The 24244-nt window shown below is 45.5% G+C and overlaps 1 protein-coding gene across 6 annotated transcripts in view; it reads right to left on the reverse strand.

Moving 5' to 3' along the window:
* Positions 1 to 24244, reverse strand: part of LOC118511964 (GTP-binding protein RAD) — a 39658-nt gene that overhangs the window by 8426 nt on the left and 6988 nt on the right. For 2 of the 6 annotated variants that reach the window (XM_036055696.1, XM_036055695.1), the window contains exons 3-7: positions 10097 to 10138; positions 7096 to 7237; positions 5224 to 5346; positions 4155 to 4373; positions 3967 to 4052 (exon numbers count right to left, since the gene is read on the reverse strand). In XM_036055696.1, coding sequence (XP_035911589.1) covers positions 3967 to 4052; positions 4155 to 4373; positions 5224 to 5346; positions 7096 to 7108 — 441 coding nt within the window. In that variant the 5' untranslated portion in view covers positions 7109 to 7237; positions 10097 to 10138. Of the gene's footprint in view, positions 1 to 3966; positions 4053 to 4154; positions 4374 to 5223; positions 5347 to 6780; positions 6814 to 7095; positions 7238 to 9690; positions 10139 to 24244 lie in introns of all 6 variants that reach the window. The other 4 variants (XM_036055691.1, XM_036055693.1, XM_036055694.1 and 1 more) reach the window with 4 other exon arrangements.

Here is a 24244-nt window from a genome sequence, read left to right on the forward strand (position 1 = left end):
GGGAAAGTCCCATGGCTCACCCAATGGGGTCGGGTGTAAGGACAGGCCTTCAGTAAGAAAATTCGTTATCTACCCCTGCAAATGATGGTTCAGCTCATTTTCATTTTATTACTGAATTTCTAATTTGAAAATATACTTGTCCCAAACCAAAACCCCGGTGCTGCCGGTTCCGTGCGAGAGTTGGACAGGTGGCGGAAAGGGTACGGATCTTCCACTGATTAAACACGTTTATTCTACGGATGAAATAAAATCGCCCACTCGTTCGGCAACTGGAGGGGGGGCGATGGGGGGGGGGGGGGGTGTGCGTGGGAGGGATATGTTTGACCCTCGAGCTCCAGTTTCACACCCCGGTTCGGTGTTGCGTACGGTTTCTGTTTAAAATTCATAAACGATTCCATTTGCCTGTGTGCCGATTAGGACATAATGCGATGCCCGCCCGAAAACTGAAGCTCGCACGGCAAACCTTCCTCGTCCCCTGACCAGGATATCGTCTTTCGGTGCTTCAAAGGTGTAAGTGTGTGTGTGAGCCATCGGTACCTCAGCGTGTGCCTGGCATGAAGTGTTTCGGGCTCGAATTTAAATATTCATCTTCCTTTTTTCCATTTTGTTCGTTAGTTGAAGAAATTTGTATGAAAGTAGGGCAGGACACGCACGTTTCGGGAGTGTGTAAGAAATGTTATCTTGTCTGAGTTGATTTGTTTTATCAGCAAAATTGTGTTGAACAACATAATAAAAGAACTTTCCATCAATACTACACACTGAAGGGTTAACTTTAACGGCATGTATGTATGTACTCTCGGAAGGATAGCCCGAAACTCTCTGAAGACATGAAGAGCAGATGATATCCATATTGTTATTATTTTTTTCCATGTTTTTTTGGAGCTAGGACACAAACGTGACGCAAACTGGACCACCCAGAAGAAGCAGCACCCTTGTGTCTGCTGGTACGTAGTTGTGCAAAAATGGCTCCGGGCGCTCGTCCGTGGGTTAGTTACAGCTGCCCTTATCAGAGCGATGGAACCACTCTGTCAGTTGCTGGTGCTCGGTCAGCCGAGACTGACGGAATGACTTGGCCAGATTAGCATCAGCGGTACGGGCTGGTTCAAACCCGGGCACTGGAATCCTAACACGACAGCTTTCACTTAAATCGTTCTGCTGCTGCCGGTTTGCGGGTGCAAATAATAAAACGGACTGTCGCCTTTCGAGTTGACAGCTGAAGTTGAAGTCCTTCCGAGGTGCCTGCAGCACGCAAAATCTCTAAACCTACGCCCGGGTGCCTGCCAGTACAATCGTACCCGGGAACGTAAAGCCCCGGAATACGAAATAAAAGAAGGAAGGCCGTTTGTTGTGCGGCAATATAAACGACCGAATGGCAGCTTTTGAAAGGTTGATAAAGTAATTATCATGCACATTCTGTACGTTCTCTTGTGTGGTGCGCGTGGTGGATGCGGCCGATCCTGCGTGACGGCACCCAGCGGGCGGGCGGAAGAAAGGATACAATCCGACGCCGGTAAACGGTTGTGCGGAAGTGTGATGAATCCGCAATAAAAGTGCCATGAATTTGCAATTAGCATTGGCGTGGCGGCGTGGTGGGCATTGGCGTTTCTTCGTCTGCTGCTGCTACCGGTGGTGTCGGTCAGTATGCTCTGGTCCGTTCTCGTTTCTGTTCTACCTTGGGTTTTTGTTTTGAGAACCCGAGATGTACGTGATTCACGCCTTGCCATGCCACCCGGGATGGTTTAGGCCATGATTTCATTTGAATGCTGATTAATTTTTCATTCGGTGCCGTGTTCGACCAATTAAACGAACTGAAGCGGTGAGCGTGGGCTAGCGAAATTTAATTTCATTTGGAACAACGTTACAGTTTAGCGGTAATGTTTGGAGGATTTGTTTTTAATCTACCTGTTCAACACAAAGCCTTATGTGTGGTGTGCAAGATTGCAGGTTTTTTTGTGTTGGGGGGTAACGATAAACATTAATATTTATCTTTCTTCGCTCCTTAATCTTGCTTAGAGCTTACCATAAGCTTGAGATGGAAAATCAAGTTATCTTCACAAAATATAACACACACACTTCACAAATATAATATATTCAAATTAGACAACGGATTTCAGTTTAATGAAATCGCGAATGGATATTTTATTCCGTTAGAGTAATCGATTTATGAATAATAATAAGTCCAAAGAAAATCCTCATAATCACATTTTCAGAGACTAGAGCACCACAAAGGTTGTGAAATGTGCTGTGAAACGTTAATTTTAATCACGACTGCATTCTTCCTTCAGAGCCCAAATTTATGATTTGTCTATTCTAGCGAATATTAGTTTAAAATAAGTAATTGTAAAATAGAACTTAGTTACTTATCAGGCTCAACTAACGCCTCTAGGATCTTAGAGATGCTGCAGAAGATCTCTTTACCACTCACATACAAGCGCCATCGTCTTTCAATGTATGACAGGCCCTACAATCTATAAGGACGATCGTTGTGTAAGAACTATACGAGCTTCGTCGTCTGGTGCCATTCTCATGACATGATCAACCCCTTGTGATCTGATTTACTGCACAATAGTCACGTACAGCTCATAGAACTTTTCTCCACTAGAAGAGAAGATGTTGGGAGGAAACTTCTCCACCTCAAAATACTTGTCCTGATGGTCGAAGCTGTCCAGAACTGGCGAAACCCTCTAAGCCGCGTTCGGGAGGAAGATGTTCAGAAAGATGTTTGGCCCATGTATGAGAAAGGACAATGGAGAAGCCATAACAGCGAGAAGCTCTAGATGATCTCACTATTAGAATCACTAGATTTCGGAAGGCTGCTCATGTCATGCCATTCTCAGACACCGGACGAGAAGTCCTTTTAAGCCGACCATATGGATAGAGGAGATGTGGTAGGCTCAAATTGAGATGGAGTCATGGCGTTGATGCCTCGACCAGAAAGGCCGGAATAATGGAGGCGCCTGGTAAGTAAGCTCATAGAACTCGTCGTTATAGCAGCTTCTTCATTGTTCTTCCACACAAACGGGGACCAAAACTCTATTTGGACACCTTTTTTTTCAAAAGAGCTAAGAGGAACTCGTCAGATTTTTACAAATTTCAAATGTCCCCTGGCTTCACTATTACACAGGAGAGTCTTTAGCCAAGAATGCCTTTGTATACTATACCAGCGTATACCAGGATCTGAATGGACTTGTCTTCTTCTACTTCCTTCGCTCTACAACCTCCACTGGCCTTGGCCTGCTTTTTCTGGCTTTCTGTGACTTGTTTTCCCCGTAGTCGGTCCTGCGCACGGGAAGGTGGTCTGGATTGGATTCGAACCCCGATCCTGCCATGTGAAGACCGACGCGCCTCGGCCACCTGACCGCCCCTTTTTGACTTACGGTAGACGGTATTGGTTTGACTTATAGTAGGTGATAATTGATTTAAAATTGTTAATTGAAGGATTTCCAAATCTACATATCGTTCGGCGAACTGTTCTGACAATTTAAATATTATATACAGATAAATTTAATAACACAGCTCAATTGAGCTGGCTATAGTGTTAACACTAACTTTTGACACTCGAAAAATGAATAAATATTCCTGCAATAATATATTTGTTGTTAGTTTAGAAACCCATTCCACAAGAGAGACCCAAAGGATCAATTTTATTCATTGGCATTGACTTTATCCAAGATAATCGAACAACTTCATGAAAGCTTCATCGTTCACACAACACCCGCTGAGCAGGATTATAAATTATGAATCACGATCAGCACCCCATAAATCAAACTCACAAAAGAAAAGGACATTTCTATAGACAGTTGCTATGTGCAAAGAAAAAGTCCGATTGACTCCAAACAGTGTCCTTGTCCATTGATTACACCAGTGCCAAATCAACATCAATGATTCACTGAACAAGAAAATCACTCACGTAAGCTAAAGACAGCTCCCCCTCCAAGCCCTCCGCCCAAGTCCACCGCCCCTTACCTTGTTGCCCATGCTGTCGGTGACGAATTTCAGCTCCGATTCTTCGCCATTTAGAATGATGGATATATTCTGCTCTCCCGGCGACTCTGGAAATCGAACGTGGCGTAACGAGATACCATTAGAACCAATATGATTGAACTCTGTGGCGCAATAAAACGTCTTTTGGGCCATAGTCGTAGTGTCCTTACCTCGCGTATCGTACGCATTAATACATTCTGACGAACGGAACTGTGACAGGAGCGCTCCCTTACCGACGCCCGGTGCTCCAATCATAAAGACGCAGTACGAATCGGTTGGACCGGTCGGTGGTGTTAGGACCTCGTCCTGCACCCGCACAGGGCTAACCGGGGCCAAGCTGTTGCTTCTGGACCGTCGTCTGCGAAACGAATCGCCCCGATTCACGACGCCTGCAACAAGAAATAGAAAGCAAAAGGATAACAACCGAGTAATGGCGATTGGACGACTTTGCACAATGATCCTCGAAATCGTCGCTTGGTTTATTGGTCGGTTACGACCTGGCATTAGGGTTCGTGGGTACGCTCAAGATTGGACCACATTTCTAATGGCATCTCCGGCAGACAATTTATATGATTTAGAAAAGCGATTGGATATAAAACCTGAAGGCTATGAAACGACCATTTCCTAAGCCATATTTCTTAAATTTGAGTGTTATTTTAACTAAATGTATGGTGTATTCTATTCTTCAATCCTAATGTTTAAATTATACCAGACTATTATAGAGACCTCCAAAGCTGCCTATCAATCTAAAAATTAAAACGTTAACGATTCTGAAACGCAATAAAAATCCTTCCTTTTCCTTCAAAATCGAAATACGTTGTACGAATGGCTTCCCTATCGCCCACCCGGGTTCCCCATTTTAACTGAGGCCAAAATGAGTTAATTATTACGTTGTTAATTTTGCATCAGCACCGCTATTTTCGGCGCACTTTGAACCGTTTTTCACCCAAAAAACGGTACCTATTATTTCCGGCTTCCGGGAAAATCGCCCCGCTCAATGCTCATTACGAATGGGCGAACCACCACCGGTTACGGTTCTCGCAGATGAAAAGGTCGCCCGACCGACCGTATCGTCCGAGGGCGCGAGAACCCTTCGGCGAAATCGCACGCATCGCCAAAAGGGTGTTGTGCTCAAATGGGCACACGGTCCTGCTTGGGCCACGCCAGGTTTTCCGAAAACGGCAAATTAAACCGCCAGATTCAATCGCGACAATCACAAACACACGCACACACACTTACCCTGCTTCGATGAGCTGAACGTTCTCAGTCTGATATTGTCATCGTCGTCCTGATCGTCTATCTGCAGGTGCTGTAGGTTGATCTGCGGCACGTCCAGAAAAGCGTTCGATTTCCTTGGTGTTGCTACGGGGTGGTCGGTCGAAGAAGAAAGGAAAGGAATTTCAGCATTCATTAACAGCACTTTCCTGTGGTATGCTCTGTGGGAGTTCTGTGACGTGCGAGCCACAGTTCCTCGGGGGAGGATAGTAAACGCGCTACGGTTTAACAAGAGCTAATCAAACATGCAATACTTTGTATCATTACCAACCAAACGACATGTACTACGTGTACTTCACACCATACTGCTACTCAGAGGCACTACGTTTCTATTCATGCAACACACTAATCTTAAGCGCTTTGATCTTTGCGGAGTCTGCGGAGTTCGGGCATAGCATCCTCGCAACGAACTTAAAGTTGCCCATTTCTTCCTTCGCCCATTCCCTCGAGGCCGAGCCAAACTTGACAAACTGGTGCAAATGACAAATGATGGAACGGATGGAGCCGAATAACACGCGTGAGGCCGGGGGGAAACGAAATAATCAGGCCATATCATTTACGATTACGTTCGATGTAAATGAAACCCGCACATTGACGAAAGACCGACGTTTCCCATCGTTGGATGAGTTTTTGTGCTTGCTGTTGCGCCTGGCCACTCCTTACCCGTTTCCCTCGACTGTTGCGGCCCCACACCTGGACTGGATCGATGATGTTGTAGAACTTTGAGTGAAAGCTCGCCACGTTTCGAAACACTATCTCCTAACGAGAAAACATTTCTCGCTCGGTCGGTCGATTACAAAACCAAATCCAGGACACCGATTCCGGACGTGCTACTACTACTCCCACATCGGCCACGAAACAACCTTCCTGAAGAACGCCGAGGTCCGTTCGTAAACTTACACACCCGGCACCAGCGGTCGGTGGGCGTAGTCAAAGAGTCCTGCCCGGACTGACATGAGCTGAAATTGGAATTTCTGAATTCTGTAACACCCGACGGCGGCTAGTGGAGGATGGTGGGCTGAGGCTCAAACATCACCATCAAACATCAGAGGGTGCGAAGGGACAATACACACACACACACACATACAGATAGACATACATTATGATCGCATCACGGCACAAACCAGACAACAACTGGACTTGTGGAATTTTGCAAACCGGCGAGCAGGCAAGTTGCTGACGGTTGTGACGCTTCTGAAGAATATTTACATTCTAAGGGGCCACTCGCCCGGGTACAAATCACTAATGCCAACTGGGGAGAAATAAAAGATGAAGGAACAGGGAAGTGTGCTGGTACGTGGTGATAGAAGGACACATTGAAGAAAGATAGAGAGAGAGAGAGATAGACAGAGCAAGGAAAACATTTTCCACGGTTGGACTCTACCGAGATTCATTGGTCAACGTGTACAACGACAGGTGGATAGGGGAAAAAAAAACACGTTGGGAGTTGGTACCGACACACGACGCAAAGAACGGAGAAAGGAAAGCTATTTATAATAAGCACTTGCGCTTTCACCATACCTAACTTAATCCTTACATTTTGATGACGCCGCTCTGCAACGAAGGGAAAAGGCCAGAAATGATTCATACGTGCAGTTTTACCGACTCAAGAATATTATTCGGATTCGCTTGTTTTGCTGGGTTAACTGCTAGGGAATGCACTTCCCCTATGCATTTCCCGACCCAGACTACACCCAACTAAAGCGGTAATAAAATAATGCAATCAAACGTAAAGCTGGTCACCTGTCTAATGTGACTGTATGCTGTTAGCAACGTAAAAGGCGCTTCAACTTCAAGCCTGGTGGCGAGCACCGATCGAGGCTGAGCTTAAGTTACCTGAGTTGTGCATCGGACGCCTTTGTGATCCTCGGCGTTTCTGTGGTGGTGGGGTCTCTGAGTCATTCAGTCGCGGCTCGCTCGTGCAGTGTCCCCGCGAGTCCTGCAGTGTTGGCGGTGGTGGCTGTGGCTTACGGCGAACCTGTTTGAAAGTATGGATAGTATGGCGATAGTTAGGTAGAAGAAAATGGAAGTAGTTGAATATGTGCTTGAGAAAGGTAATTAATTTATAAAATTTACTAAATTAAGGTACAAAGTATTATAAAAATTAAAAAAATGGATTAAATGATTTATGTCGCGTTGAAAGGATTCTCCAGGTTTCTTAACCGTACCTGAGCTAATTTCAAGCTTAATCTTCTAGCAATTATTTCTTCATTTTATTCCTTCTCTTAAGCATGACTTTTACTTCATAAATTCAGTAGTTTCCATCGTTTTTTCTTCTCTCAAAACTCAATTTAAAGTCTTTCTCCAAGACTGCAAGACTTGACGGTGCATGGAATTCGGTCGAAACATTTCCAAGTTCCAAATTTCAATTTAAAAGACAAAAGGCTTGCACTGTGAGCTGCACCAATGGAGAGAGTCTCTCTGGCAGCAGTTTGAATCAGAAACAAACCACTTTCGGAAGAAATGTCAACCATTCTACTACCGTCACCGTACCCGTACGATGTAAGTGTTCCGTACGCGAAGTGCAGAAGAAAGGAGTAGGAGAATTCCACTTGGAGCATATGCATCAAGAAGATCGTCACAAGTAGGGAAAACTGTATCAACTATAATATTGTGAGAAATAATAATCATGAAGCTTGCCGGGATGGTTCTTCAACTCTTCAAGCTGGTATGCTGGAATCAAACTACAAGAAGCTATTTGCTACAAGCTGCTCGATCCGGAAGGAAGCATCACACACGCTGCAATTGAAATTCACCCTTAACCAACAACAGTCTCCGTGCTTTAGAAGCCACGAGTCACGAAAGGTAATACGCAACACACGACATTGCGTCGCCAAATGTATTCAGAGTGCTATCCTTATAAGTGAGGAATTTTACCTCTGCAGTCGTAATCGTCGTTAGGTAAATATAACCAAAGATGGGATCGATAGTTGGACAATCTCCAGTAGTTGTTGAAGAGGAATTGATTCTTTGGATAAAATTAACAAAACGTTAAAATCGGAGGACATTTTGACTTGAAGGAAAGATTTCATTTTAGCTTAATATTGAGTAAAAATAGACACTTCTCCTAATTTTATTTTTTTTAAATTTTGTTTTAAATCTTTGCAATTATTTGACCATAAAGGAAAACAATATGTCCGACTAATTTTCACGTAAAACCTGATCGAATATAGAAGACAGGGTATGGTAATGTAAACTAATGACCCAATGACAGTTCCTAATTTTTCAATTTAGAAGGGTTAGACCAAAGGCTCTGTAGGCATTCTACAACTGAAAAGTAAATTTTCCCTAATTGAATGGTACATTCCTTAGTATGATTGCAATTTTCAACTATCTCCTTTAAACATTCCACCGAGAGATTCAAAAGTTTTATTATATAATTCAAAACACACTATGTATCTTCTTCTTCCATGGCACTACAACCTCGAAAGGCCTTGGCCTCCCATTTCTGGCTTTCTGTGACCACGTATTTTACCCGTAGCTGGGATAGTCAATCTTGCGTTTGAGGAGGCACCCAGTACGTATTGCTTTAAATAATGCTTGCTCGTCATTTTTTAAGAGCTTCACTGAACTTCAGTGAAAATCATGCTTGCGATTTCGATAATAAGCAGCTGAAAAGGATAAAAAAAACGTGGAAAATGTTTGTATTGTATATAAATCTTGAATAGATAGGGCTGGCCCTGTGGTAGAGGAACAACCAGCGACGGTCTTCATACGGCAGGACCGGGGTTCAAATCCCTTCTGGACCGTTGCCCTGTAGCGAGGACTAACTATTCAACTACGTGGTATAATTAAGTCTAGTAAGCCAGAAAATGAGGGCACGATCTTAAGAGGTCGTAAGGCCAAGAAGAGAGAGATAGATAGAAAACTTGACAAAAATGTTTAATAAAATATGTCTTTTGGTCATTACAGATGCAATCTCCAACCGTTCATATAGTATTTCCATAGATTTTTCTATTATGTATCAACGATTCAAGGTATGGTTGAATTATTTAAAATAATAAAATAAAAACATTTAACTTAAAAATTATGTTTTAATAATAAAAAAATACTTGTAAGGACTTGTTATAATAAAGTAAAATTTGATTTCCATTCGCTCATTTCTTGGCTAATATATACTTTTTAAATATTGACAAACAACAAATCTTAAGTGTAAAGACATTTGACCTACGTTATTTTTGCTGGATTTTTGTGGTAAATTTAGCGGTAAGCATTCAGCACTAGCAAGGTACATTAGTTAACCGGTAATGAAATTGTCACCATTAGGGGTTTTAAGGTTTAAAACATGGGCCAGCGGAATTCCCGACTTTGGGAGAAAACAAAACTAATAATAAATACAACTACTTTCTACTGCTTACAATTATAATTAATCGGCTTCTTGCACCAACTCTATAAAACCACGCAATAACAGCATAATGAAGCCAGTCTTACCGATCGTGGTCCTGTGATACGGGCGCTCTGGGATCGTGTGGCTGGCTTCCTTCGCCGGTAGCCCGGCGTGCCGCTGTCCGGTGTGTCACCCTCCGACGGTGGGCTGATGATCGTCTCCAGGCTGGCGCAGGCCGGTGCCGAAATCGACGAGCTGCGCTTTTTGTACGCAGGACGCGCCGACGAAGATATTTCGTCTGCCATGGTCATCGGTGTGAGCCTCTGCCACACACTACGGTGTCGGGTCGGCGTGGTCTAGCTTTTCCTATACGCTCTGGTCAAGTCTTTCGTCAGGCGTCTCTCGCTGAAGATTTTACTTATCGTGCTAATGGTCTACGTTGGTGTATGAATTGATAAATTGCTTTCGGTATTTATTGCTTCTCGGCGGCCGTCTGCTCTCGTACCTCACCTTGTGTTACTGTGCGCCCTTGTGCATTGTGTGCGGTGAACGCTGGAAAGAAAAACGGAAGAAAGCCAGCGAAAGAAAAGAAAGATTAGCACTACGCTTTGAAGGAAGGAAGGTGTCTTTCGAAGCCGAGAGCTTCATGACGGCCCCCCCCCCCCCCCCCCCCCATTACCCCAGGACGACCCAGCCCACTGCTAACCCCTTCAGCATTGTTTGTGCATTAACTCAAGTGTGCCGACTCGGATGCATTCATTATTCTATCGTTACCTGTATTTACACTTACGAGCGATATTTTAGTACTACGCCCGGTTGGAGAATGCGGGCGTCAACAACAACAACAACAACAACAGACGTCAAAATAGGCGGAAGCGGGCGGACACGTGTCGCCACGATCGGTTCAACCCGGAAAGCCCATTGCTTGTCAACCATTGCATCATATCGCCTGGCCCAGTGGCGTCTTCCCTCAGCCCCTTCGGTTACATTCCCGGAAGCCATTTACACACGGTCGCCTACTCGGTCGGGAGGACTCTGGAACGAAATCTGGTCCCCGGGGCGGGTACAGCAGGAGGCTCATGAATAAACATCAGACATGCTGTACCACGATTGCGCCCGCTGAACACATCGAGTAGTACGCGTAGTCGACAGTGCACCATATAGACACATCGGGGACACACGCTTTGATGCCTGGCTGGCTGGCTGGCTGGCCGAGTATGGTACGGTAACCCCTTTTTTGCGCTACTTGACGATGGCATTTGATGTTGCCGGGTTTCTTGCACCGGCTTCAAGTCTGTGCTTCAAACTTCCATAAATTCAATTAGTTAAAAGTTGCACCAAACCGTCCACTCGGCAACTTTTACATTTCATATCAGTGTCCACCGCCACTGGCCATCACCGGCGACCCACCAAGGCCCGCCAGTCATATATTGATAAAGCAATGGAGGAAATGTTTTTCCACGCGTTTCCATATCCTTCCATAACCCCCGGTGTCCCAGTGTCCTCCCTACCCGCCATCTTCGGTTCGGTCTTCAAACAATGCTGCGTGTGTGCTTCAGTATGTAGGCTTACAAGTAGGTGCTTTGTGTAAGTTTTGCTCACGCCTTTCCAAGACTTGTTTTGCCAGACCACCATCAACCTGCTGCACCTTCCTTCCCGAGCAAGAAGCCCCGGAAGAATTTCTTGTTTGGCATATCTTTACCTTTTCCGTACCGTGCCTCGGCGATCGACCGCGAAAGGAGCGGACGGAACCTCAAGGAATTCAATATTTTAACGTCAGTGTTGCTGAAAACTAGAGTGGTCCCGGGCGTTGTGGGCGAAACAACCCACCGCTTTCCCCGACTTTCCCTCGACTGGAATGGTTTATGGGATATGGGTGCTCGGAACATGCGGGCCCGGTAATGTTTTCGCACACACACACACACATGAACTCAACCAACCAACATTGGTCCTTTAGACTGACACACACACGCAAGGTGATGGTTGGAAGGCACTTTGAAGTCGAGAATGAATTCAATTAATTGTTGCTCTTCGAGGGAAATGTTTGCTGTGTGTTACCCTTGTGCGGTTCTCACTGACAAAACACTCCATCGGGTTGGAGCGATTTAATTTACCTCAAGTTAGCCGAAACGTAAAACACAGGCGCTCATCGAGGCTGGCTGTGAGATGCAAGTCGAGGTCGTGGTGACTTAACCAATTTCCTAGCCGAACAATTTTACTTCGACAAGCGATTAGACACCTCCCATTTGTGGTTTTCGGTTCTCGTGGCGGGTGAGCTGGCCCTCGGAAGGGATTGTCCAGAGGAAAGACATTCATCTTCTTGGAAGATTCCGAATAATTTGACATCGCTTACAAATGTGCTTGAAAAAAATGATGATTGATTGATGTTTGAGCTATGGGAGTGAAGCCTTCTCTAAAGGGTTTTAACTGCAATCTACTGCTTTTTGCAACGATCCGTCACCTACTTCCACCACCTTCAGAAAAAAAAACTCCACGTGCGGTAACTTTATTTCACCGGTGATGTTTATAATCAACAAGATGACAAGCAGTCTGAACTCTCGGCAGGCAAGTAAGTACCGGCAAACATTCAAAACGATCGACCGGCCGGCCTGCATAGCACCGGAAGCACGTTCCACCAACGACGCAGACGTCAGTGAAACCCTTCCAACGAAGCAGCACAATGCTTGCGACCAACAAACTGCCCAGGTTGGTCGAATATGCAACCTTTCGGCGTACGAAATCTTACGGGAAAGGCCACCACAGCACGACCACGCTTTCGCTAATATTGTTACGTAAAGTCTGAAGCAAAGCCCCGAAAAGATGTAAAAACAAAAAAGGCATTACTTTGCAAATTTGTTACAATGTCCGAAAGGTTTCTCTTCGAGCCCGCTCACCCGGTCCTGGACGACGAACATTTGTGGAATTTATCGAGAGGTCAACTATTCGGTGGCCAACCGCGGGACGGTACCCACGCACGCCAAGTAATGTTTTTGCTGTCCTTTGTTTAACTTCAGTTTCGTTTGCAAATGTGCCACTCTGACAGACGAGAGACCAGGTACTGACCTGGAACGCCAGGTCCAGAGAGGGGCAACATTTAAACTTTGGCGCCCACCGAAGCCATTTCTTTCAACTGTTTGTGTTGGTTTTCTTTTTGGTGCTAAGGTCCCATTGTTGTTTTAGGCATTTGGTTATGCTCAAAGTTTTTCCACACTACAACACAGCTGCAGTTACGACCGGAATACGCAGTGCGAAACATCAAGAATTTTTTCCGTTATCCCGCTTCATCAAATCCACTGTTAACGCACTCTCGCCTCGCATTACTGGAGCAAACTTTAAGCAGATCAATGTGCAATGTTGAACTGCTGGCGATGATGATGATGATGATCACCGTTTGGATGACGGTTCGTTTGGCTAGCATGTTGTGTTCCGATTACGGCACTTCCTTTTGCCATTATTAGGAAAAGCTTGCTTGCTTGGCGGAAGCGTACTGCTTTTGTACATTATTGTTCTGATTATTCTGATCCTCCATTACTGCAAATGAAAGGCTCGCGATAAGCGCACGACACCGCACAGTGGCGGCGGTGAAACAAAAACCCGCCACAAATGCTCTCAAACAAACTGGCACGAACCACGAAGAATGTGTCATTCGTTCCGTTAAGTAATTTCCCTCCTTAATGTCGCTTCAAATACAACCCCTCCACTCCTTACTTTTCTCCCCCCCCGTTTTCCCACCCGAATAACGAAAGATTATGTTGTAAATGCACACAGCCCCATTAACCATGCTGTGCCCAGGACACGAGATTGCCCACCGAAGGATAAGCGCGACAAACGAATGGCAGAAGGAAGTGAAAGAGAAACAAGACGAAAACAACAGCGCGCGCGCATCCAGTGGGGAATTTAACTCATACCCGCGTGTACGGTGGCTAAGCGGACAAATAAAACCCCACCAAAAAAAAAAAAGTGGAAAAGAAAGTAAAAAGGGTTTTCCCTTCCCAATAACAACGACAAACGAGCGAGTTGAGCACAACAAGAACAAAAAAGAGGATGAAGGATGAAAGGACCTTTCGGTTCGCGGACAGTCGCTCCAATCCTGTAAGCTGTTTATTTGCAATATGAATCATCAGCAACCGTGCGATCGCAGATTAGCTGGCTTATGGGTGGTGTGTTGCAGGAACACGAACGATAACTCCCTCAGCTCTCTCTCTCTCTTTCTCTCTCGCATCACATTTTATCCTTGCGGTACTACGGCGACTTGTGTAGTCGGAATCGGACCCGGTTTTTTTGTTTTGCTTCTTATGACAGATATCACTTTTAATGTGCCTGTCGAGAAGAATTATGCGCCTCTAATCACTGACTGACGCTCAACACTCGTTTTTTTCTGCGAAACGATCAACCGCACTGAGTCGGGGGCACGGCACAACAATTCTTCGTCCTTTCGTTTCGAACTCGAGCTTTTTATGCAGATTATATGGATTGGTAGCGTTGATGGTAAAGCCAACCTCATGTAAGGCTAATTAGCTGTAACTTAGACTGTACGTAGAATAAGCTATGGCTTCTTTACAAACGGTTTTAAACCTATTCGAAAATGGTGAGAGGATTATGAGTTATTTGATTTCTAGTAGGGACCGAAAAGGAATTGTCGTCTAGGTCGTTTAGAACCACTCTAATCACATAACGCGTCCACCGAAAAGGGAATAAATTCGTTGCGCCTCATTGAGATACTTACTACAGGCAGTTGTAGTCCTAGCTGCTCAAAGTGCAATCTCAGATCTTCTTCTGCTTCTTTTTTGGCCTAACGACCTCTTAGGTCATGCCTGTCATTTCTGGCATACCAAACTTATTGATACCGCATAGTTGGGGATAGTCAATCCTCACTAAGGGGGAACGGCCCAGATGAGATTTGAACCGCGGTCCTGCCGTTTGAAGACCGACACCGCTGTCGCATCTGCCACCGGACCGCCTCGGACGAGTATCAGATGCACAGAGAGAATGCTAGGGCAGCTGAGAAAAAAGGAGGAGCTAATGATCGTATTGACCTTTACGATCAGTTATCTCAGTGCATGAAGTCAAATATTGAGATAACTTATATCATGGTAGATCGAACGCAATACAAGTTTTTCAATGTCGACAGGAAATAAAACCGTAAAACCGGAGAGAGTTATATCCGTATTCAGTGTCCTAATGAGTAACACGTAACATTTAGTGCATGACGTACAAATACGGTATGACTCTAGAGGTGATAGCGGCGGCGGTCTTCACAAGGCAGGACCGAGGACAACCTCAAGTTACAGAAATGACAGGGACCTCAAGAGATTGGAGTGCCAAGTAAGAAGGAGTACGGTATAGTCTAGGTGTTATTAATCTAATTTCTAAAGATGCAACAACTAAGGATCGTCAATAGTGCCTAAAAGTAGTGCCTCCTATAAATGTGGACTGATGTTGTTGTAAAGCCTCGAAGCTTAAGAGATGACAACGCGCTTTGTAACTTGTGGAGAGAACGTACCGTGTAAACTTGAGACTTTTCATCGCAGGCCTCAAAGCCGGTTATTGGTTCATTTCTATGAGAACAGCACACAGATAACACATTTTCGAGAAGCGATTTTACTACCGCACAGTACGAAGCTTTAAAACTCGGGGAGTTTGCAAAATCACGAGTGTTTAATTGTGAAATGAAACCTCAAAGCCCAAGGCCACAAAATCTATACGTGGATCCTTACAAAGCCACGCATTGATTTTTACAAAGAAAATCTTAAACACACACCTACGTACAGATAGAAGACTCCATCTTCAAAGTCATCTTAAACTTCAAAATTTTGCACCGCAGTACCACGGGCAACGCGTTAGACGCAAAGGTACAGGACAAAGTTGGATTTGATGAACAAATTCTCTGTTGAATTCTCGGTGCAATCGTACACAGATATTCATGTACACGATACATGTATAGTTGTCACGGATGAGTAACATTCCCATGGGTGTGAAGTCGGCGCAGTTCGAGAGACTGGAAAAACACAAACGACTAGCGTAGCGTGCAGATTGATGCATTGCTAACATGTCATAGACACGCCCATTTTTTATTTAGATGTGAGGATTTTAGATCAAGCTACCTTTAGATACCTTTAAATTTGTCGAAGTTGTGAAAGTTCTTAGTCCCGGAGACATAAACGTTATCCAAATGGTACGTAACAGTGTGGAAGGACGATTTACTCAGCAAACTACGAAGCCTGGGTAACGTCATGAGAATGACATCGTCCGAACTGATTATTTATAGACGAAGACACCTTACTATGCGCGTCTAGTAATTCCCCCACCAGCTATTTCCCACAAGTTCTCGATACAGTTCGAGATTCTCGGAATCGCCCGTTTCACTAGAATAATTGCTCTCCCAAACCGCCCTCGTTCCGCATTGTGTCGATGGTGGTGTCCTCTCACGCATCCACTTTCTTCGGCAGCTAAAAGACACCCTTAATTATGCGCTACATTATTATTAGGCTTTTTTGATTAGCCGTGAAGCCAGACAACAATCATCATCAAGCTGGATTATCATATTAAACAGCAATCTGAAGGCATGTGTTTTCCTGCAGCCGCTTATTTTCACCGGCCGTTTGTTGGTTCATGCCGGGAAGGTAAAGTTTAAAGCTGAGCTTGAAACAATAATGAAACATCGATTAACCCGATACCTCGGTTCTGGCGGTTCGTGCCTATTCATTTTGCACACCGCCACAAAGCCACCGCAGTCCGGGACAGGGGACCAGCAGTCGACACAGTCTCGAGCTGTCACCTCTCGGCTCGGGCGCAGACTCTCTCAGCTGCCACCCTCAGGCTCGGGGTGTTTATTTAATGGAATTTTTAATTATCTTACAACTACCGGACCGTACCAGAATCCACAGCCACGGTTTTGTCGATTCATAATTCATGAAGCTCCCAAGCTGCTAAGTCCATCCTCCGACGGTCTTCGGGTGACTGGTGTGTTTGCTCGCGGATGAAAATGGAGCCCACTGCTGGCCATTCTACTTTACGACGGAGGATCACAATTAATATCCATCCATCCATCCGACCACCAACACCAACCAATCGAACGACCGGCGGCCCTTGCCATTAATACACTAATGTCTGCGCCACACCACAACCGAGCGATCTGTTTGAAGCCCCTAAAAGGCTAACACACACACACACACACAAGCCAACAAACAGCGAGAGCGAGTGCACTTTTGCACACCAAAACCCGCATCATCTCAGCCCGGAGTTGGCGGCGCTAATCAGTTTAAGCGAAACATAATTTTCCCTCCAGAGCGCACGAGCGACGGAGGCCTACGGATTGCAACCGATGCAACATAATTGAATGTCTGCCACTCACTCAAACTCGGAGCCGGGAGCCGTTGCTGCAAACGCCCTAATGTCAATATCACCCGATGACAGCCCATAAACCGTGACGGACACAGGACACACGGGACACACACACACACATACAGGACACAACGGCGTACGGCTCAGGTTTTATTTGTACGTGAGCACAAATTATCCAGCGCGACCAGGTCCACCGATGAGCGCGTCAACTTGCAATCACGCCTCATATTTTTCCCTCTGTCGCCGCCCTGTCACCACCACGCCTGCCCTGGTGCGTCTTTTCGCTGTCCTCGCACACCTGTTGTTACTGGGTGGCATGCCATTGTTCCGTGGCTCGAAGTTTCCTTCCCATAGCATTTTACATCGAGTGACAGCTCTCACCCCGTCCGTCCTCGACCCGGGCCGTCAGTTCCGTGGTCTTTATGAAGTTTTAACCCGATTACCGCGTCCAACCAGTGCATGTGTGTGTGTGTGTGCATGTAACAAACAGTGTGGCAGGACATACACAGGAACAGGAGAATAACAAACAGAACAACCTGGCTGACGACCGTGAAAGCTCGTGCAAGCTGGCTGGTCCCAGGTTAGGTGATAAGTATGACGGTGACGCTTTTGCACGTACGGAAAATAGCTACAGCCTTATTTCATAACTATGACACGGTGTGTTACACCTTTCGATGCGGGATTAAATGGCTCTTGGACAGGTGTGACGGTGCATGCAGGACACCTGCATGCGATGCATTTTACAATTTTACCTCCAATATTCTGATGTTGAGTAGAAAAGTATGATTTTTATATTATTTTATATTAAATTTTACATATTACTGCGAATTCAATATGTTGGATCGGATCCATCAAAACTTGCTATTTTTATGCACTATTGGCTCTGCACCCTTATTGCTCCATCAGCACTAGCGCTGTAGTGATGGACAAAATAATCGGAATCGATTCCGGACGGTGCCGTTTTTTTCGGGGTCGATTCGACTAGGTTCGGAATCGATTCTTAATTTGGATCAAAAATCGGTTCCGGAATAGGACTGGGAATCAATTTCGTAACGTTATTTGTTAATCATTTTCGGTTTAATTTAAACTGTCCACACTGACAATCAATGCTTCTTTTAAGTTTCAGCCATTTTCAAGTCGTGAACCAGTTTCTCAATTGGTTCCAAAGCGGAATTGGTTCCGATACGGAATCGGTTCCGGAACTCTGTCTGGAGTCGAAATCGTTTCCGAGTCCAAAATCGGTTCCAGAATTGTGACCGGTATCGGAATCGGTTCCAGAATGAAACCCGAAGTCGAAATCAGTTTCGGAATCGGTTCCGGAATCGAAATCGGTTTCTGAATAGGTTCCGGAATCGAGTCCGGAATCGAAATCGGTTTCAGAATTAAACCCGAAGTCGAAATCGGTTCCGGAATTGAGACCAGAATCAGAATTGCTTCCGTATTTGAAATTCTGAGAACGGAATCAAAATCTGGGCGTTCCGATTCCGAGCGTCCATCAGTATAGCACCGGCCGGGGTATAGTTCGAAAAACACCCGCACAAAAGCGCATTCGCTCAAGTAAATCCTATGATAACTGCTAATTCCGTTATGGATGTGGCAGCAGCAGCAACCCTCGGCCATTGTCCCCAGCGAACAAAAGTGATACAAAATTCGACCTTCTCGGCGTGCAAAATGGAGCAAGGCGGCAGTCGCTGTCACACGGCTGAAGGTGCAAGCATATTGCGGCCGACGAGAAAATTATATTGCATCCCAACAAACGTCCCCTTTCCAGTTGCGGGATGCATTCACATCCGGTTGATCCTTCTTTAGCACCGTTCGAGCGGGAGAAAAGGCAGAGAAATTCTAAAGACTAAAAGAGTTCCGGAGCTTGTGTGTGTGTGTGAGTGAGTCTGATGATAAGCGACGCCAGGTTACTAATCGTCAGGCGATGGCAACACCTCCTGGAGCAAGTGCCGTTCGGGCGCCGTTTCATTGAGTCGCTCGCTCGGCAAAGGAAACTCGTCCCAACAAGCGCACACGGTCTCCGCTCCGGAATGACCAGCAACGAGTGCTCTCGCTTTATTCCATTATCGGTTCTGGAGGTTCCGTATCACCGGTCATCACCGTCCTCGATGGGGCTGCGATTTTCCTTCGGTTTCCGGTTTCCGGCGGTCGTCCGCAGCGCATCGAAAGACTTCAGTCAAGCTCGCTCAGTGAGCTAGCCGGTGAAACCGAATCAGCCGGTCTCGCCCGCTAGATGGATGAATAATGGTTCTAATGATTGAAATGTGCAAGTGTTTTCAATGGCAAGTGCGCGCCAGTCCGGTCGGCCAGCGAGCGTTGGCCGGATCTCGGGAAAATCCATCGTTATCGGGGGGTTTGGCGCGATTCAGCCAAGGGGCGGAAAACAAGCGACACACCCGAAATAGATTGGCGGCTCGGGCTGGTGCTATTACCGTTCGGCTAGAGGATGTGGTTACCACCGCCGTCGTTTGGTGGTTGCCTTTGCCATCCTGTGAGCGCACACACACACACACTTGCAATTCCCAGCACGTGCATTTTCATCCACGCGGCAACGAATAGCAACGCGAACCGCGGTCCATGTCGTCCGTCCGGCCACCATCATGACCGTTTAGTTTGCCTTCCTTTTTTCGAACATTTTCTACGAAGAATGTGGTTGGCTGGCTAATATGGTGAGATGCAACAGCCGAACGAGGTAAAGCGGAAAAAATGTTTCGCATGTCAGCTATAGCTTATTATAAATTATGTTCGATGTACAACAATGGGGATTAAAGTTCGCCGTTGTGTTGTTGCTGGGCCGTTGATTGTTGCAGCGTCATTGACGAGACATAATCGACGAGTGTTGTGATGGCGAACGAAATTGATGTTTCAATTTCAACGAGGATCAATTTCGAAGGGATTAAGGAATGTGATTGCAATCCTTTGCAGTTTCCTTGTATGGAAACTTTTGAGCGGCATTCTTGCGATATTAGTTTTATCTATTATCTCAAAATTGAGATTTATTTGTACTTTTTTACGTGATTTAGAAAGTGTTCAATAATCTAGGGTTTTTTTATCCATTTAGGAGCAGTATAGGAGCTATATTTATATCGATGTCTTCGTTGCTATTTGCTTACTTTATTTTATAACAACTTGAACATTTGTACTGCCTGAATTCTCTTTTCGTTATGGCGAGCCGGCGGTTAAAGTTGAAGTGTATGCTCACTTCAAGATTCTAGACATAAACTTGAGTTCTTGAGTACTGTAATCAAATATGAATATGGCTCTCTTGAGAGCTAACCCTATAGAACGCTGGTCAACCCTTTTCTTAACTTTCTAGACCAAAAAAGTTCCTTCCTAGAGACTGAAGAGAAGAAGACTAAGACCTTAAAGGGATCGGTCATCCGGTGTTAATTTTATGACATGTCCAGCCCACCGCAACCCTGACGAGCCTGGGGAACTCTGAAATAGAGAGATCATCGTACTGCGCACATAGTTTGCCATTGGAGCGTCATCCACCATTAGAAGAATGAAGGGTCAACCAAAAGCCAAAGAACCTGACTAACATTCGCACTGAATCCGCACTATAAGTGTTCTATACAGCCACCGCTACAGTCCATAGCAACCGGAGTTTTTTGGGGGAAGAAGCTATGGAAAATAATTGTTTATTATTTAATTGTCTTAAATTGTGCATCAAAGATTTGCTGTAGTTCTACATCATACTTCCCATGATACAAACAGCGGCAGCAAAAATTAATTGTGTCGCATTAAGTTCATAATATCTCTCTTGGTACAAACTCTTCTTCCTTGGACACAAAAACCTTTAAATGTCAGGGCCTACCTTCCTGTGACTTGATTTTACTCGTAGCAAAGTATACAGCCGTACCATACGGGGAGAATGGTCTGGATGGGATTTGAACCCCGGTCCTGCCATGTGTAGACCGGCGCCGTTATCGCCTCGGCCACCAGACCGCCCTGTGTACAACACAATGTGTAATCGCATTGCGCTTCTGGAGGGTCCAAGTGGACTACGACGCTCGCTGTGCGCTTCTGGGTATCGAGTCGCTGAACCAGCGCAACTGCAACGTCCAGAGATTATTTGTTGCGGGACTTTTTATTATTACTATTATTATTATTATTTATTTCAACGGACTGCATGAGGCCCTCTTGAAGCGGGATTAAACATAAAATTACAAAGTGCGCATTACATGAATAAACGCGGACAAAATAAATTAACGAAGAGTGGGTCGCACACCACGAATGGAGTTTAAAAACGCGGTGCACGACATGTCCGGTTGGTGACGATCACACACGACGTTAAATTCACGGCACATACATAAAAACGGATCAGAGGCGCCAAATCGAGTACGGCGACTCTCCACGTCGAGCAACGATCTAGCCCGGAGCGATCTCGGCGGGACGTATAGGTTGAGGTCAGCAAGAAGCCCCGGCGAGTCGATCCGGTTGTCTAGTTATCCCGCAACAAACAGCCTCTGGGCGTTGCAGTTCCGTTGGTCCAGCGATTCGAGGCCCAGTAACGCACAGCGTCCAGCGTAGTCCACCTCCACCCTCCAGAAGCGCAGAGCGAACCGCGTGAGTTTGCGCTGGATGGATTCCAGCCGGGCCAGCGGACGAGCAGCAGATGGCCACCAAACTACTGAAGCGTATTCCAAAACCGACCGCACCAAAGAGCAATATAGCATTTTGATGCAAACCGGATCAGTGCAGTCGCGAGCTATTTGTTTTGGACTACCGGATCGACTCCCCAACAACGTCAACGTCCCAACCAGGTCGCTTCGCCCAAGGACGCTGCTTGACGTAGAGGATCGCCGAACCCGTTTTGGTACCTTTGACCCCTTTCTCCGTATGTGCCGTGAATATAATTGTATCAGTAATCGTCACCAGCCGGACATGTCACGCGCTGCGCTTTTAAATTGTATTCGATCCGTCCGTCCTTGTAACTGTTAAGTGTCTTAGCAATTAGGCTTCAAGGGGGCCCTGCGTGGCTCGTTGAATTATAAAGGCAATAAACAATAAACAATAATGTGTAATATAATATTAAGAAGGTCCGAGAACAGTGCCAAACAGTGTCGCCGATCTTCACATGGCAGGACCGAGTATCGAATCCCATCTGGATCGTTACCCCGTAGTGAGAACAGACTATCCGACTACGCGGTATCTACAGTAAGTTTAGTAAACTGGCATGACCTAGCAGGCCGATAATCCAAGAAAAAGAAGAATATAATATAATGAAAAAAAAAAGATTTCGGCACTAAAAAGCATGGAAAAATGCTTCTTGGGCTACAATTTGTTGGAGCTGTATTTTCAGTCGCTCATTACGAATTTGAGGGGAAAAACTTTCAACTTCACAAAAGTCATTGTTTATTGCCATAGGTTTGTTAACGTCATCGGTGTTAAATTATTCATATTTCTACTAATAAATGAAGCCTATGTAGACTTGTTCAAAGGTAACGATTTGCAAGCCAGGGAAGATTCACGGGGAAACATTGAGCGACATAGAACAGAAGCCGCGGTAATGTATTTTTCTACCAGACTGTATAGATACTAATGTTAATGTGTTGAATGATATGCTGCAGTGGAAAAATGAGCGTCTAAAAATATTCCCCCAATCACTTTCAATCAGATCTCCATCAGTGTGGAGTGTTAATTGTTATACAGAGAGTTAAATTCCGTGTTTTCGTATCCTTAAAATCGTCTTACCCTCCATCGCTAATGTATTTAAATGTACTCTGCCTAGATACGAATCTCTTACCCTCCATCGAACCATATTTTCCACTGTGCTGAGCTTGAATAAAGATTTGTTTACCATTTGTCTTAAAGTAGTAGCCATCTTACACGGCTTACGCTTTGCTATTAAGTGATTGGTCAATACGTTCACATATGCGAGAGAATTAAGGCCGCATTTTCAATGTTTTCCAATCACGGCTGAAGGGCCACCGCAGTCTTCGATATTTCCGATTGCCGACCGACCGCTCACTGCTACCGGCCGGCCGACCGTTATAAATAGCATAATGTTTTTATAATCTTCAAACAACTCCACATCGAGATCATCGTTGAACCCTCCTCATCTTCAACCCTCCCCCCGTTCCGTCCCTCCCCGTTCTCCCATGTAGTGGGCGCCGTGAGCATTCTGCACGAGCGGCCAGAGCGGCCGGATACTAAAACGATACGCCACCCCACACGGACCACGAACACCACGGATGGTGGGGGGGCTATTAAGGGTGTACGTGTGTGTGTGCGTGCGAAACACATGATTCCCATTACAACATCTTTCACTCTGTTTTGTTTCGGATGTTTATGATGAGTTCGATATTTACTTCTGCACGCCACAACGCCCCCGGTGCAAACTTGCCACCCCGGGGGGATGGAATTTTCGTGGAAAATCTATAAACACTCAATCGGTTGCGCGCTCGCCACACGCCCGCCCGGGTACAATAGAATGCGCAGCGCAAAATCAATTTCACACTGTTTGGTTTCTAGCAACAATGCATTATAGAAAGAAGTGAACATAATGTTAGATACATTATTTGATAAAGATTATTTTCGAGTGTGTCTCTTAAAGAACACTCAAGCCCATCTACTCTTGGTGTTTCTCGGCTAGCTCAGTGTGTGCAGTTGGAAAATATCAACCGTCTGCCGTGATCTAGACTTTTTGGCTCGAGTTTTATTTATGCTTCGGACCATCGTGAACGACGCAAAATGGCTCAACACGACCGTGCGGTGGTAGCGTTTCCCCGAAGCCGCTTTTCGCTTGCTGCGAGACGCCGTTACGGTTTGCCGGAAGGGCGTGAGTGAGGGATGAGTGTGACACCACTTTCATCAGCCGCCTGATCGTGATGTAATAAATGAATTAAAAAAAGAATGCAGGGCTGGGCTGGGGCATCTTCCGACTGTGAACTAGTCATACGCACAGACGAGTTACGTACTCGCCTTGCTTGGCAATTGTTGGCAATTGTTCTCATTTGGCAGGAGTGTATTCAGATTAACACTCTAACGTCATCAGTTCCGTCACGATTCCTATGCCTCCTAAGGCCATATCGACGGCTCAAAGCGGACTTTACTTCAGTGCCAAAGCAAAGGATAATAGTGTCTAACGTGAAAAGGATTTTTTACTATCTATCCACATATTCTGACTAAGAACCTTAACTTCTCTCCTATCAATATTATTTGTATTCACTGTTACGTTCAAGGTTGTTGCTCATTAGCGGCGAAAATGACCTTTCAATTCAGACATGAGTAAGCCGGTCATCCATTGCTATAAACTAAGGGACGGTCCGGTGGGAGACGCGAATGCGGCGCCCGTCTTCGCACGGC

The sequence above is a fragment of the Anopheles stephensi genome, chromosome 3, assembly GCF_013141755.1.
Source record: "Anopheles stephensi strain Indian chromosome 3, UCI_ANSTEP_V1.0, whole genome shotgun sequence".
In the NCBI taxonomy this organism is placed as follows: Eukaryota; Metazoa; Arthropoda; class Insecta; order Diptera; family Culicidae; genus Anopheles; species Anopheles stephensi.